This window comes from Phalaenopsis equestris, unplaced genomic scaffold (assembly GCF_001263595.1).
Source record: "Phalaenopsis equestris unplaced genomic scaffold, ASM126359v1 Scaffold000002, whole genome shotgun sequence".
Taxonomy (NCBI): domain Eukaryota; kingdom Viridiplantae; phylum Streptophyta; class Magnoliopsida; order Asparagales; family Orchidaceae; genus Phalaenopsis; species Phalaenopsis equestris.
Genome location: NW_018164444.1, coordinates 67,094,254 through 67,111,634, shown reverse-complemented (window position 1 = coordinate 67,111,634; position 17,381 = coordinate 67,094,254). Strand labels below are relative to the sequence as shown.

At 34.4% G+C, this 17,381-nt stretch overlaps 1 protein-coding gene across 5 annotated transcripts in view; it reads right to left on the bottom strand.

Annotated features, from left to right (window-relative positions):
* LOC110033582 overlaps window positions 1–17,381 on the bottom strand; it is a 45,592-nt gene that overhangs the window by 11,512 nt on the left and 16,699 nt on the right. For 2 of the 5 annotated variants that reach the window (XR_002294957.1, XR_002294956.1), the window contains exons 4-6: window positions 9,356–9,511; window positions 8,151–8,253; window positions 4,849–4,945 (exon numbers count right to left, since the gene is read on the bottom strand). Coding sequence is in view for 3 of the 5 variants with exons in the window: in XM_020737622.1 (XP_020593281.1) it covers window positions 4,849–4,940; window positions 8,151–8,253; window positions 9,356–9,488 (328 nt within the window). In the remaining 2 variants the exon portion in view is untranslated. The remainder of the gene's footprint in view (window positions 1–4,848; window positions 4,946–8,150; window positions 8,254–9,355; window positions 9,512–17,381) is intronic. The other 3 variants (XM_020737622.1, XM_020737628.1, XM_020737636.1) reach the window with 2 other exon arrangements.

Genomic DNA, 17,381 nt, shown 5'->3' with positions numbered 1-17,381 from the left:
GCTCCGCTGTTGGAACATATGCTGAAATATTTCTTATTGTTGGAAATTATATTTGGGGCTTATCTTGCTTCTTTCGTTACCCCGTTTGTTGAAATACATGCTGGATATCATTTTTAAATGCTAGAAATTATGTTTGGGGGCTCATATCTCACTGCTCTTGCTGCCCCTTGTTGAAATACATGCTCAATATCATTTTTAAATGCTAGAAATTATGTTTGGGGGCTCATATCTCACTGCTCTTGCTGCTCCTTGTTGAAATACACGTTGGATGTCATTTTTAAATGCTAGGAATTATGTTTGGGGGCTCATATCTCATTTCTCTTGCTACCCCTTGTTGAAATACATGCTAGATATCATTTTTTTAAATGCTAGAAATTATGTTTGGGGGCTCATATCTCACTTTTCTTGCTGCCCCTTGTTGAAATATATGCTGGATTTGAGTCTTGGTTTTGGGATGATGCCTTAGCCATGAGCTTCCTATTCATTTAGCTGGATTTGATTTTTTGGTTTTGGGTTGTTGCCTTACCCGTGAGTTTTTGATTAAAATTGAAGTTGAAGGGTTTTGATAATTGTATGATTTTTAGAGGTATAGAAAGATGTTCCCTATGGATTGTTATCCTATATTTTATGAAATGAAGAAGATTTTTGAAGTTTCATTTTGAGTTTAATATAAATTGAAGTCATGTCGGGTTTGGAAATCCATAAAAGCGCCACTTGGAAATGATATCCTTCTCGGAATTGATCCGATCATTTTTCTTTTAACGAATTTAAATGTTTTAGACCGAAACATTCATGAGTTTTATTGATTTAATTTGGTTTTAAAAACGGATCGGTCTCATTTTCGTTTATTTTATTTTATTTTATTTTTTTACGGTTAAGTTAAAAATGAGAATTTTCGATTTAATTAAATTCAGAAATGATTTATAATCTCAAGGAAAATAGGAGAGAAAGAGAAGATGAGAGAATTGAAATTGAAATTTGAATTTTTTGGATGATACAATCTAAAGAGGAGATAGAATAGCGAACAATCCACCTTTTCTTTTACATAAGGAAAAATGAATTGCAAATTGGAAGACTAGTTGGAATTGGAAGAAATGAGAATTTAGATAACGATTGAGAGATTAGTGGACTTACACTTAGATCCCTTAAGCTTTGAATCAATTTAAAATCCAATTCCTTTAACTAGGATTGAAGCACAACTCACAACTTTTTTGCCAAAACTATGAGTTTACCCCTAGGTTTTAGGAGTCTGATAGCGAGCTAAGCTGGATCTATAGATGTTTGAGGGTTAGTGAAAAGACACTTAATTGAGATTAGACACTTTAGGACACTTCAAGTTTAAACTAAAGTGCAAACATCTTAGATCTTAGGAGCACAACTCAAGAAATAGTTTATTATCCTAATTTTCAAATGACCCTAAGAAATCTAAACATCTAACCTCAGTTTGATAAGTAGGACACTAGACACGAGGGTGCACTAGATTGTGACTCATGACTGATTTAATTAAATTAAATAATAAAATTCTTACCTTAACTTGACCAAAACTGAAACTCAATGCTCCGGGATTTGAGTTTGTCTTACACTCAAATCCTCCTGGCAATTGGGGACATTCCAATATCACATATAAATTTCCTATTCTCGGTCCTTTATATATGGTATGGTATTTCATTTTATTTGTTTATCTTTTCCCTGCAATTTACCTATTTTTGTTAAGTCTTTTTCAGGTCATACTTCCCTCTTTTACACAACATATAATAGCTAAATTTAAAAGGAGCAATGAACCTCTCAGGTGTACAGGTTTAATTTACATTACAGCATTTTATTTTAAAAGCATGTTATATTGTTTTCATAGCCTATTATACTGCTTCCCTAGCACGTTATGTTCTTCTTTCAGCATGTTATATTGTCTTTTCTCTTTATTATACAGTGCATTATTACTTTTCTTTCACATAGCATGCTTAGTTACTTTGATACACTATGCCTTAGTTTAGGATAACCTAGTGGTTAGGAGCATGTTCAAAACTAAAACTAAACCAGGAGGTGCCACTACGAGGAGTTTGGAGCGAACATCGTTGGGCAGCGCGACGGGGAACAATTTCCAGGTGGATCTCCAGCAACGAAACATCTTCACATCACATGAACATTTACACAACACTATACACTTTCCTTAGTTTAAATAACAACCCATAGGATCATTTCTTTAGGTTTTTTTGCACCACTCTGTTGTGTAATTATAAGTCCTAACATTTTAGGATTCCGAGGTTACCGTACGGTACGGTGTAAATCCTTCTGTCTTTTAGGCTATTTGCACAGTCTGACGTTGTGCAAACATAAGTCCTAAATCTTAAATAATTTGCAGGATTGAAATATCAAATAATCATCACTTCAAAGACATAAAGCCGAATATTAGGATAGTTGGGAGTTCACTGGGGTTTTTCCCAGATCTGTGACGTCCCCTACTTTTCTTTCCCTTAGATTCCTTAAATAATTGTTCTTATTTTGAGTCATTCCTATTTGATTTTCCCATGTCCAATCGTGAAAACTTAAACTTTGAAATCTTGAAAACAAAACCACATAATCTTAATCGAGAGTTTTCTTAAATGACTTCCAGTATTAACTATAGGGGCTTGCAATAGGGGCTTGCATCTATAGGGAACCAGAAACCCAGATAAAATAAACCTTATCTAATCCTCATATTAAGTAGGAGAACTTGTCGGCAAATAAGACAATTTCGCAGACCGAACGGATGTCACAAATTAGACCGTTTAGGTGATTGAATCCTTATTACAAGTGATATTTATCCTTCGGGATAAGTGTTTTAATCCTTATTACAAGTGATATTATCCTTCGGGGATAAGTGTTTTACTTGTAGTATCGTATTCACTCGTCTAAACTATTTAAAATGTGAGACCCGTTTGGTCTCACCTATTTTAAATTAAAATGTTGCTTTGAAAAATAAAAAAAAGGGGTTATATTCATATTTCAATTATTTTTAAAATCACAAAAATTATTATCTTTTTTAAATCATAAAGTTATTTCAAGTTATAAAGTGAAATTAAATAAAGATTTTTAAAAGATGTATAAAAATAAGACAGCCGACACCATGTAAAAGCCTTCACATTGTGAAAATATCAGAAGTTAGTACAGCAAGTTCATTCCCCGAGCATACTATTCATCGCTTTCAGAGAGCTCGTAGCAGCTGCAAATTTTTAGAGAACAGCAAAAGAAAATAACCAAATGTTTATAGAAATGCAAGGGTTGCAATAAGCCATAACATCAATGCTGTTTGCTCTAAAATCATCAACTAATTCTCCCTACCCAGCAAAAACATCTCATTTTTGATGTCATGTAGGATGGTAATATTTGACAATCCCAAATCTGAAATGTCTGCCATGACATTCACGGAAGCTTAGGGTAAAAGAATTCTTGTCACAAAATCTTCTCAAAAAAAAAAAAAAGGATAAAAACTTTTTTCACAAAAGCAGCCTATGGTGTAATTACTAGAATAGAAAAAGTCATATCAAAGACACATGTTGGAAGCTCCACAAAAAAGCCATAAGGCTACAATGGAGACAAAGAACGTCAATTAAAAGCGCATACCTTTCTCACTGAACAAGAAAAACTCAACTCAAGCAAAATGGATAAACTAAGGAGCTTACTCAATTCCCTACAAAAATTTTTCCAGTCCTGCTTTCTAACTCAAAATTATAATGTTGGCCTTTAAAAGAGAAGCATAATAATAAGTTAAGTGTTGCCGAGATGAGAATGATTAGGTGGATGAGTGGCTTTACACTTAGAGACAAAATGCGGAATGAATATATTCGTGATAGGGTTGGTGTAGCTCCTGTGACAGACAAAATTAGAGAAAGTCGTCTTAGATGGTTTGGTCATATTAAACGTCGAATCCGATTAGGAGAGTAGATGTAGATGTTTTAAATTCGACTTGTGTTAAGAAAGGCAGAGGTAGACCTAGGAAGACTTGGGCTTATTGTATTAAAAATGATCTTAATTTACTAGAACTAAATGAAAATATGACACTAAATAGGACGCAATGGAGAAAAAGGATTCATGTAGCCGACCCCACGTAGTGGGATTAAGGCTTTGTTGTTGTTGTTGTTGTGCTTTCTAACTCAAAATTATACAAATTCTAACTTCTGTAATTTTAAGTCTCAGGCAGTTCCTCTAAAACCTGTAATATAGTTCAACATCCACTGATCATTTGAGTTGATAATTATAAGGAAGGCTTTAAGTAAAGGAAAAATTTCTTGCAATTTTCAGAAGGTGCTGATTTTTCCTTTCTACCACCAAATTTTTTGTATTGGTTGGCAGAGCAGGATGAGCTGAGTAATTGCAAATCAAGTATTGCATGCACCAAAAATGGTTTACAAGAATTTCAAGCAATAAAAAAATTGCAAATCAAGTATTGCATGCACCAAAATGAGTTACATCTACCTCTCCCGATTCAAAGCTTGCAATTATAATCCTCCATTATGGTTTGCATGAGTGTTGCCTTCCAAAATATGAAAGAATAAGAATAATAATCTTATGCAACTTTTAATATTCTTATCTTAAAATGGTTGCAAACATGTATGCCATACTAATAATGGGATTTTTGCAAACAAGTATTGCATCCACCCATCCATCCTTCATATAATAATTAAGGGGCATGGGGGAATTTCAATTTAGAGATTTTGAAAAAAAGCCTTTCATCCTCCATCATCCATCCATCCATCCATCCTATAATACTTATGGGTATGGGGGTAAGCATATAAAATTTATCTTTTTATTTAATTTTAGAGATTTTAAAAAAATTCCTCTAAAAAAAAATAAAGGCAAAAGACGGAATACCATTTAAAACATCATGGAAGCAACAATTATCCTCATAGGCATGGACCATCCAAGCTGCTGCTCCAATGCCATTGCATGAGAAGAATCCAAATCTATGCTGCACCACAAAAAATAAATAAATAAATTCTGCATCTCCATATGGCATGCATCAAGGCCTTCAAAATGCATTTCATTTTAATTATCATATATATATATATATATATATATTAGAGAGAGAGAGAGAGAGAGAGAGAGAGAGAGGTAGAGGGAGAGGCAGATATTTAACTCGATTATCCTCATAATGGTCAAAACTTAACAAACATGAATTGTAAAGACTAACATAAAAATCAAAGTTTGGAAATTAAATATGTAAATAGATAGGAACTGTGCAATGTATCAGTACATCGAAAGAACAGCAGTTTTCCTTAGCAAGCATATTCTAACATTGCACAAGGTTCAATTCACCATTAAAATTTTTTAAAAAGAAGTCAAAAATATTATAGTCAAATAGAATTGTGCTACATTTCTTAGAAAATCATTGAATAAGTTGCCCCGGAAGAACCCATAACATCTGAGTATATATATAATGAGAGAATAAGATAGATAAATTTGAACTTTTATGCTTCAGAAAAGCCAAAATTAGAAAAATGAAGCCATCTTAATCTTTGACACCTGCATAAATATTAAGACTTAGGCGATAGACATGTAAATATATAAGAATTAAGTGAGATGCATGTAAATTTTCATTGATATATAGGAAAAATTACATAACGGCCACACAATTCTTATGAATTTATATATGTAACTCACAAAATTTGATATTTACACTTCTAACACTTTGATGTCATAAAACCGGTGGAATTTTTTATGTGAAGTTAATGATTTGAGTGATATGCCTATAAGATATATGTAAAATAAATAAGAACCGTGGCATGTATATATACACTGTACACACAAATATTGAATTACAAAACCAAGCCCATTTTCCAAAATAACCGAACTGTCGATGACGGAATAGGCCAAACCAAGCCCCTCTTTTCAACATATTTTCCACATTACTTGCTTATTGAAGTGATCGAATCGCTCTCGATCATCCGAACTGACCCGATCCAACCAGAAATAGCATCCAATCATCAATACATGGATTTAACAATTTTCAAGGTTAAACCCGCTCCCGAGACAAAGGATGTCTATCACATCATCAACATTCGTTTATGCACCAATAAGAGGTCTTTTCTCAATAAACCCTTCCCTAAAAAAAGACTACAGAAAAAAATGAGAATAGAACATACCATTGAAGGGTCACCGGCTCTCAACCTCTCTCGCTCCCTCTCTCTCTCTCTCTACTTAGGCATTCTTCTAAGAAAGGTAGGGGGAGGGACTTCATCAGGCTCCTCAGTTTTTCTCCTGCCTTTCTCCCGATATGGGAAAGATTTAAGATCTTATACCAGATTGTATAGTACCTCGGCCTGTTGGTTGGCATCCTCGGTGTAAGACCCCTCAGGTCGGAGGTTCAAATCCTCTCTGACACTGTTAGCCTTAAGAAGGCGGGTACTTGAATTGTTAGGCATATTAGGAGTGGTTGGAGACTCATATAACAGCCTCTGGCCATTCCTTTTGAAAAAAAATATATATATGAGAAAATGAGAGCAAGAGCTAGAGAGAGAGATTGATTTTATATGCCCCATAATAGTCAAAACTCAACATACATGAATGACAGTCTTCAGAGCCAACATAAAAATCAAAGTTTGTGTCATATATGTAAATACAGAAGAATTGTGTGAGATATATGTAAATCAAAAGTCCATCAACAGCTTTTCTCAGCTAGCATGTTGTAACATTCTAAAAAGCTATTTCTTTTTCTCTTTTAAAGCAAAGCATTTTTGAGGTATTAATACATTAGTATGTATTAATAACTCAGAAAAGCTTAACAACATGCTAGCTGAGAAAAACTGCTGATGGACTTTTGATTTGCATATGTATCACACAATTCTTTTGAATTTGGCTCGATAAGTTCAGCTAGTGAGCCAGCTTGGCTCATTTACACCCCTAACCCAAATATTAAAATTTGGGTGTTAGGAAAGTAAATATATAAGCCTTAAGAGGCATGTATGTAAATCCTTCTTAATTTCATTTCAATTTCTTTTCTCGAATTTGAGGAAAAAAACACTAAAAAAAATTAGGAGAGAAAATAGGATAACAGTTAAAAAAATCATGGAAGCAGTGGTTACCCTCATTAACAACGTCATAGGCATGGGGCGTCCAAGCTACTTAGGGTCTGTTTGGCGCAGCGTTTTCACTGCTGTGCGGCATCGGAACGAGAAATTCGCTCGTTTGGGGCAGCGTTGAAAGAGCGGTGTCCCGCGATTTCGATCGAAAGCCGAACGCCTATAGGAGCCCGCTTCCTAGCTTTCGAACGCGTCATTTTACCCCGTTGCCCTGACCGATCTCTCGTTCCTCCTCTTCGCCGACCACGCTACCGAGCTTCCCGATCAATTCTCTCTTTCTCCGACTGCCTTCCGCTTTTCTTGATCGCTCCTTGCCTCATCTTCGCCGATTCCTCTTCTCCCGACCGCGTTCCTCTTCCCCGATCTCCCCCTTTTCCTCCTACAGGTTGGGTGACATGAATGTAAAGATTGAAGTTTAGGTGGTAGATATGTAAACACATAAGGATTGAGTGGTATGTTTGATAATCTTCCTTGGTAATAACGTCGACCCAGTAATGCTCTTGACGTCAACTGAAGTAAGAAGTTTCTGGTAAGGTTTTGCATGGCTCTTTTAGGTTGGAATAGTCAATTGGACATTTATTAGTAACAATGGTGTTATTCATGGAACCTTATCAAATTGCTACATTTGGGATTGATCACTTGATCTATCCCGGGATTTGAGCCCAAATCAGTAGAATTTCATTCAATATTTATGTGTTTAAATATCTATGCATCACCACAAAAGCAAATCATAAGGCACAGATCGCCTTCAAAAATGCATTTTATCTTCATCATTAAACATAAATATAAATACAAAAGATAGAACTCCAGGCATATGAATTGCACCCTTTCATGTCAACATAAGAATTAAAGTTTAGGCGTTAAATATGTAAATACATAAGAATTGTGTTGTATATTTGTAAATTCCCCTTTCTAATTTCATCACATTTTTTGCTCTTGAATTAGAAGAATCCTTTTAAAAAAATAATGGGAGAAAAAATGTAGTATCTTTCAAAACATGATAGAAGAGAAATTACCATAACTGCCATTCAACACGGTTAACTTGAAACAAGAAAAGGAAGGAAAGACAGTAAAGAGTTGAACGCTAACATTCACCTTTGTTCCATCCCATCTGGTAGATGATACGACCATTTTTCAGTCACCATGACATATATGCAGAGGTCGCCTGCAAACAAATGGGCCATCCAAGCCATTCCATCTGATTACAATATAATAGCGAAGCATTAATATCCCTGAACTACCATCAGATCCAATCCAATTAGATCATCGATCATGGAGAATGAGATAATCGGATCAAATGAAAAAGGTTCAACTCAACTAGGTTCTAGTAAATCCTTTGTCGGATATATACATAAGGATATTTAACTCAAGTAGGCCATCGTAAAGCATCTGCATGATAAATCCATTAAGATAAATAATAACAATGAAAACCGACAATATTTCGATGGGTGAGAGTTCAAGATGTTGCATGATACTGACAATAAAGAACTTCACAAATAGTTTTTCTAGGGCAATGCAAATATTAAAATCTAGATATTAGGCATGTAAATACAATAAGAATTAAGTGGAATGCATGTAAATCCTCTTAAATAGCATTTCACTTTTAAATTTAAATAACGCCATAAAACCATCTTCCCTTCCCTTCTCCTTCCTGAAACCCTCACCAACATTCCTCCCTCTTTCCCAGTTTTGCCCAAATCCATTGCCTTCATGCCGAACCCCGCTATTAGCGCTAGCAGAGAAGGCAACACCGACTTCCAAAATTCCAACTTTCTTCTCCTTTTGTTCCGCTCCACAAAAACATATTTCAAATTTGCCTAAATTGAAAGAAGCTATACACTTTAATAGCTAAATGGGTTGCTTGAATATATAGAAAAGTAAGGAAAGAAACGGACAATCAGAAGATCAGATTCATATTTAGTTGGTCAAACAGCATATCCAACAGCTAGTGTCCTCCAGTTGGCTCATGAAAACAGTGGTTACCCTCAAACACAGGCCCTCCAAGATACCCTAAAGGACTGCAAAATGATAAAATACTACGATGAATTTAAATGTCATGGCTTGTATATACACATACATATACATATACAAATACATACCACTCAATTCTTATGCATTTATATATCTAACAACTAATTTTAAAATATATGCGATCTTACTTACGCATGAAAAGGCATCTTTCATTTTTCACAACTTAAAATAGTGGTATTTTTATATATGAACTGTTTGGGTGATATAAATGTAAAAAACAAAACTTAGAAGACTGGTGGGAAAGCAACAGGATCGCAGTGAACCAAGACCTATGAAACTCCCATTTTTCTCTTTCCACTTTGCTCCCACCCGAAACCATTGAGAAAGGTAACCCTCGCCATTCCTCCCCTGCTTCCCAGCTGCTTTCACAGGCCTCAGCTTTTCTAAATCGCATAAATCCATCTTCCAACAAGATTTAATTCATCCTGGATACAAGGCAACACATAAAAAATCTTATGTACTAGCATATCTAACACCTAAACATAAATTTTTACATACATAGCAAAGAAAGGTGGAGAAAATCTCATTACCTTATTTCTCAGTTGTTGAAATTTAGAATAATGAGGAATAAAGCGGAATTTAGTGCAATTAAGCCATTATTAACAATATGAAAGAGCGTATAAATAATCCTTATATGAATCCTAGAATAGGAAATGCAATAAAAAATATATATATAAAATAAAACATATAACATCTAATATCTCCAATTAATCAATTCATAATAATTATTTGAAGATAAAGGAAATAACAAAAAAACTGAAAGACTAAAATAGGAAAGTAAAAAGCTCCTAATTCAAGGAAAAAAATATAACTTAATCCAAAGAAATAATTTATTCCAAATAATTTCTCACATGAATAAATTATTTTCTACTAGAAATCCTAACATCAATAATCAAATTACAACTCTTCTCCTTATAATAATAAGGAACGACTAGGACAAACTTGATTACAACCACTACAACTTATCAAAGATAATTTAATTTAATAAGGAAAGAAATAGGACATAATAAAAAGAGAATAAAAGAGATAACAACAACAACAAGCCCTTATCCCACTAAGTGGGGTTGGCTACTTGAATCTTTTTCGCAATTGCATCCTATTGAATGTCAAATTCTCACGCAGGCACATGCAGTAATGGGCCATCGACACCTAAACTTCCAATTTTGTTAAACAAAATTTATCCAACATCTGCTTCATTACAGTTGGCAGATGGAAGCAACAGTTACCCTCAAACACAAGGGCCATCTACACTGCTATATCCTCCTCACTGAAAAGAGTGGATCTCTGAAAAAATGCAAAAATGCAAAAATGATCACCTTTGATATGTGTTTATATATATATATATATATATATTAAAAAATGAAATCGGTATTTGGCAAAGACCCAAATATCGATTTCCCATACGCTAGGCCCCATGATGAGGGACCGCACCATGTGCCTAAATATTCGAGAACCCAACGCCACTGGGGATCGAACCTGTGATCTGAGGGGATTTACAGTGAACCCCGCCAATCAACAGGCCACACCTTGCTAGAGAGAGAGAGAGAGAGATTTACACACATAAGACTCAATTTTTATGTATTTACATATCTAAAATCTAAACATTATTGGGTGATATAAATGTAAAAATTAAAATTCAAGAGACTGGTAGCGTGTCTTTACACCTAAACCTTCCTGACTGTCGTGATTGGAGCTAGCTGGAGAAGCAACAATGGGATCGCTGCCTACAAAGGCCTACTAAATTCCCATCTTTCTCCTTCTGCTTCACTCCTACGTAAAACCAATCAGGGTAACCCTCACCTTTCTCCCCTCTCCTCCCACCAGTCCACACAATTAAGCTTCTCTAAATCACGTAAAGCCCTCTTCCAAGGGATACTAAATCCTGGATTTTGGGCAAAGCAGAGGAAAAGTGGGACTTGAGAGCCTGTGGGAATTAAAAATGTCATTTTTGTTGTTGGGCAAGCTTTAGGCTAAGTCCTGCTACCAAACAGCCCCCAATTCTCTTCCTTCCCTTGGAACAAAAAAAAAAAAAGAAAAAAAAAACTTGCAAAATAGGGGAGAAAATAAGGCTATCATACGAAAATATCATGAAAAAACAATTGCTATAATAACTGTTCAACACAGTTAATCTAAGCGAACATTTAAAAGACTAAAATGAAGAGTCAAAAGCAATGATTCGCCTGTGTTTTATCCCAAAGAAGATACGCCCATTTCTTAGTCAACATGAAACTGGTGCAGCAGTTGTCCAAAGATTCATGAGCTATCATAGCTGCTCCGTTCCAGCACAGCATAAATGCGAAGAAGCATTAATATTTCTGAAGCACCATAAAATACCATTGGTCATGTAAAAGAGAATAAGAGCAAGCCATTCTAACTTTGAAATTATATTGAAGTAGAAAGGAAAAGGGAATTCATAAGCTTAAATTCACCTAGTTCCATAAAAAAATTTAAATATCCACATCTTCTCTACCAATGACAAATGAGCGTAACGATTACCTGCATAAGCATAGGCCATCCAAGCTAATCCATCGCCATGAGAAAAGGAAAGAATACTTGTAGACCCATGATAAATTTAATCATATCGCCTAACCACTCACTTTAATTCATGGATTCAAAGATATAAAATTTAAGTAATTCATCACTATTGTTGAGATCCAAGTAGAGACCTTTTTTTTATTTGAAAAAATTCAAGAATTTTTTGTTGCAAATGCTTGGATGCATGAGATTGGATTGTCAGTCTTAGACCTAGAGTTTTTTGAGAGATTTCCTGCCTCTCAAATTGCAAGAATTGGGAGAGATAGTGTCAATAAGAATTTTGAATTTATGTAAGTTGTTTGGATTATTGCAATTAGAATTTCTTTTAACCCTAATTTTTACAAAAAAAATTGTTGATTTCTACATCGAATCGTATCAAAAATCTTATTGAAATTTGGTAAGAAAAATGTTTATGAGTGCCCCCAAAAATTTAATCCATGAGCAAAAATAAATTAACATTGTATGCCACATAATACAAGCAATTAGCCATAAATTTCCACATTATATTCATTTGTAGAAACATACCCAAAAATCCACTTTGGATGAAATTACACCTAATAAGAGATGATCTCTAATAATCGAGGATCGCTTACTAAAGTTTATGCCCTCTGAAACTGTTTAGAACCTGAATTTGGACTTGGTTTGAATCTATAGCATTAGACTATTGGGCAATTTACACATGTATCACACAAATTTTATACATTAGCATATCCAACAACAAAACTATGATACTTACACGTAACACATCAAAGTCAAAATCACATCATAGCACACACGGGAAAAAGGTGTATTCCACTAAAGAAAATTTAAAAGTAGCGACATTTTTTACATAATGCTAAAAATTTATATGTTATACAAGTAGATATTAAAATTTTTAGTTATGATTCAAATGCTTTATCCAGGCTTAAATTGGATCATTTTGGCATTGACTTTGTCTCATCGAGACATTCAGTTCAACAATAATTCAGCTGAAATCAAAGTTAGGATAGTCCTAATGTGACTCTAAAAGTTCACAATATAAAAACACATTGAGATTTGTGTCTAATCAAGTGAAATTTCTGGGTACATAACAATAATATCATATTAAAAATAAAGTTAAATAAAAGATAATCATATTTCACGTCCAAATCCCACTCCCCCAAATTTTAAAATACAATTAGCAACAAAAAAGCAAGTCAGGAGAAGGCATCAACATGATCAGAATGGGGTTTAATGAAACTAGCATATATTAGAGTTAAATCCATCAAATGACAGAAAAAATTAAGTCACGGACCAAGGCGAAAACAATGAGAAAGTGAATTTAAGATTGCATAAGATTTAATGTAGTCATTTTGGCTCTCTGCCAGGAAGTAGGTCAAATCATTGCTTAAATGCTGCTCAAATCCTCCTGCCAAACAGCCCCAAAGCCTCTTTTGGTTGCCTGAAGATATGAAAAAGATGGAAAAAAGTAACTGAGAAATTGGAGGATCTGATTCACCTTTGTTCAATGTGCAAGCAAAACCACCCAACATTTCTATACCACTGAAACATGGAATGCAATGGTTGCCCAAAGATTCAAAAGGCCGTCCAAGCTGCTCCATGTACAACTGATGAAAATAGAAGGGATCTCTAAAGCACCAAGACAAAAAATCCTGCTCAACATTAGGGCAGGGAAACAGCACATTCCATGAAGCATTTCTGCAGCATGGCACAATCAAAAGGGAAATTCTTGGAAATCATGATGATAAAAATAGTCGGTGAATAAATGATGATAAATATGCAAAAGGTAATTTTTTGGTGAACAAATTATTCTAAATTGAAAAATGCAGTGTAGCATTAATCTAAAAATTTGCATACTAATAATTAAACTTTCTCATCCTAGCAAATAATTAAACTTTCTCATCCTAGCAAATAGAGGAGAGTCAGCTTGTGGGCGAAGAGTAAGCTTCAAAGTAATCATCAGCCATGTAGAAGTCTTTAGCGAAAGAACTGAGCCATTCTCCATTCGCCTCATACATAACCTAATGGCTTGGGTTTTAATCTCCCTAGAATCTAATCATGCAGACCAGCTTAGCCTATTGGTTGAGAGCTAGTTTTTAAACCAAAGGGTTGTATATGCTGTGTGCGTGCATTTGAGATTAAATTCGCTCAAACTAATCAACAGCAACCTTAAACTGTATTTAAGTAGCCTCTCCATGCATAGAGTCCGAACAGAGCAGTTCCCCAAAATACGGATTAGTAGGAATCCGGACGTGTTAATAACGTGCATACCCTTAAAATAGGACAATTACATGCATAGCACTTGAAACATTGATATTTTAAAAGCTAGCACCCTTTTTCATTGAAGTGCTAATTATTCACATATAGGGATACTTTAAATATATTACTTTCATATAATTAATTTAAAAACTTTAAACTTGCTCAAATGAAAAGGCAATTTAAATATTTGAGGGAATTTGATTGATATTCAAGACTGATAAAATAATGCACTACTAAATGTTCACATGTTGCATTCAAAATGTTAACGATCAGGTTTAAAAATAACATAAATACTTTTTTTAAAAATAATTATTCGATACTTATTTAATAGTATAGGAACCTGTAACTGTATTGAGATGGTGATTATAAACTAATCAACATGAATAAGGTTGAAAAGATCAAATCACAGGCTAAAATGTACGATCAATCAGAAAAGTAACAGAATAGAATTTAATTTCATTTCCTTTAAATTCTTTCAACCCAAGTAACAGAATGATTTGGATCCTTTCCAATTAATTAAAGCTCATACAGAAACCCTAACTGAAGTGTTTTTAGATATAAAAACAAGATTTATAGAAAAGTGGGGAAAGGAAATGAGCTCAAATTAGTAATCATTCAATCAACAGGAAACTCCAACCACCAATTATCTATCAGGGAAATAGTAGGGCTGTCAAAACGTCTCATTGTTCCCAAATAGCTCATGTTCGAGCTCGTTCGTTAAGTTAATGAGTCGAACACGCACAAAGATTTGGTTGTTCGTGTTCGGCTCGAAATACTACTCATCAATTATATATATATATATATATATATATATTGATGAGTAATATTTTAAAAAAATTTAATTGACTACAACGCTGCAAAGATTTATAATCAATTAAAAGTATTCATTAAGAAAATAGAATAAAAAATATTAAATTAGATTCAAATTATGTTTTAATATAAACAATAACTTTTAAATCTTAGCCCAACCCTTAATATCTCATGACTACGTGGTTAGGGCTGTCAAAATTACTCTTTGTTCGTGAACAGCTTGTTTTCGGCTAACTAAGCAAATGAGCCGAACACGAACACACATTTTGAGCTCGAAATATAAACAGTTGAACACGTTCTGAGCATGGGCTCGCTCATGTTCGGCTCGTTTACACCCCTAGGAAATAGAAGTAGCAGTTATCGTCAGACACAAGGGCCATCCAAGCTGCTCTATTGCCATTGAATGAGATGGCAGAAAACAAAGAAACCAAAGGGTTGGCAAGGTTGTCTTTCAGGATAGATTTCACCATCATCGCCAAATCCACAATGAGAGAGGGAGAGGGAGAGAGAGAGACATATATTCTCATAATCTATAGAGCTGAAAATTAGGGCGAGTAATTTACTACTCACCTCGGAATTGCACAGAATTGTTGCTAAGATGATACAATCAGTGATTTTTCTCTGCGATTGATATGGTAAAGATATATTTCACCAAAATAAACCAACACCTACCGCAAGTTTTTTCAGAAATAAATTTTTTGAGGCATTTATAAACATAAAACTACAAACTATACAATGTAGATTTTTTACTAACTCCATACATCTTTATTTTTTTGAGAACTCATAAATTGCAACCAGAATGCATCTATGGGATGGTACACCTTTTAGACTGCTAAACACAGTAGATAGCAGCCGCAAAGAACATCAAAAAGGGGAAAAATAAATGGCATATTCGACTATGTTCCATCATTAAGCTCTATTTCTGCTTCTTCAATGTGACACTAACACAGCAGTTGCATGCATGATGCACATGCCTGCCAAGCTGCTTCATGCAAATGCAAGAAAATATCAAAAATAGCATTACAATCTGGAAAATATCAAAAAAACGTTAAAATCCGGAAAGCAGCAGCAAATGCAATCCCACACTACCACCCTCCAAATAGTGTGGGAAAAAAGGACCTTATGGCGATAAATTGCCATTGAACATGTAAATGTTCCGTTACAAGAAGAATTTAATAAAGCAAAAATAGTCTTTATATGGCTCAAAATACACGCATTTCAACAAATAGACTTATTATTATTGACACCAAATTGTGATATAAAAAATTTGGATGGACGAAATATAAAAAGTAAAATTTAGGTGTTGAGTACGTATACATTAAAAAGGGGCATGCACCATCTTATCAAGTCCTAAAGGTCCAAAACAGAAGAATATGATGGATGCTGATTCACTACAAAGAAATCATGAGGCCCGCCAAGCCGAACAAACCAAGCCGAAGGAGCCAATTCAACTAGGCCAAAGCCAGCCGAGATAAAAAAATGGCAAGAAAATGACTACGTGATCCAAGTATAAGCCATTAGACCGAAAATGAGATGGAATAGCATCCGAACCATCAACTGCAAGAAAGTGAACTCGATTCAATAGCCTACCCCATAGTATCCAATGAAAAATTTAGTTTCACAAAGTATCATTAATCATCCAACGAAGACCCAAAAACTCCTCACTAGACTGGTTGATCAAGTGTGACGAGGAAATTAACTTCAATAAAAATAAATTAAGAAAATTAACTTAAATAATATTAATGAAAACCCTGGACTAAATTAATTCGATAATAAAAAGCTTTTTGTGTGTGTGGGCACGAGTGAAAACAAGCGTGTGAAGATATATATACAGAGAGAGAGAGAGAGATTTACATACATACCGCTCAATTCTTATGTATTACACATCTAATAACTAAACTCCATTTAGTTAAACAGAAGATATCCAACAGGGAAGATGCGGCTACCTAAGCACATGGGTTGTCCAGACTGCTATAACCCCACTGCTTGAGAAGAGTAAATCTCTAAAAGACCCAAAATGATTGCCTTTGATGATGGATTTCACCATCATGGCTTGTATATAAGGGACATTTACAAACATATGACACAATTCTTATGTATTTACATATATAAAACTAAAACATTCAAATTACATGCACACCCCTTCAATTTTTAACATTAAATAAAAAATACCAGATATCACAATCATGGCTTATATATATGGGACATTTACATACATGTATTTGTCCCTTTGGCCTTGGCTTTGATTTGAACTACTACGTCTGGTTAGATAAACGAGATAAACGAGCAAAGATTGCATATGGGCCTTCTTTGGATTTATTTTTTGCTTTCTGAACCATTGTCTCTCCTCGAGATTTCTGCTGGCACATTGTCAATGCATAACAAAGACAGATTTCAATAAACAACTTTTCCTCGGCTAACGCATTCTAACATTGTAAAATGCTCAATAGCACAACTAAAATTTCATAAAAATATCGTAGAAATATGAGTCAAAATAGAATTGTAGCAGCTAACTAAAAGCCATTCAAAAAGCTGCCATAAAAGAACCCATAAACTCCTTTTGTTTATGTACTCAAGAAACTAAGCGGGTCGGAGAAAATGCAAAGGAGATTGATAACTTAGGTTTTCAACATTGGCATTCAAGTAAGAGTCGCACAAGAAATGGTGTAGGTGTGATTATAGAAAAGAGTTTGAAAGATAATGTTGTAAAAA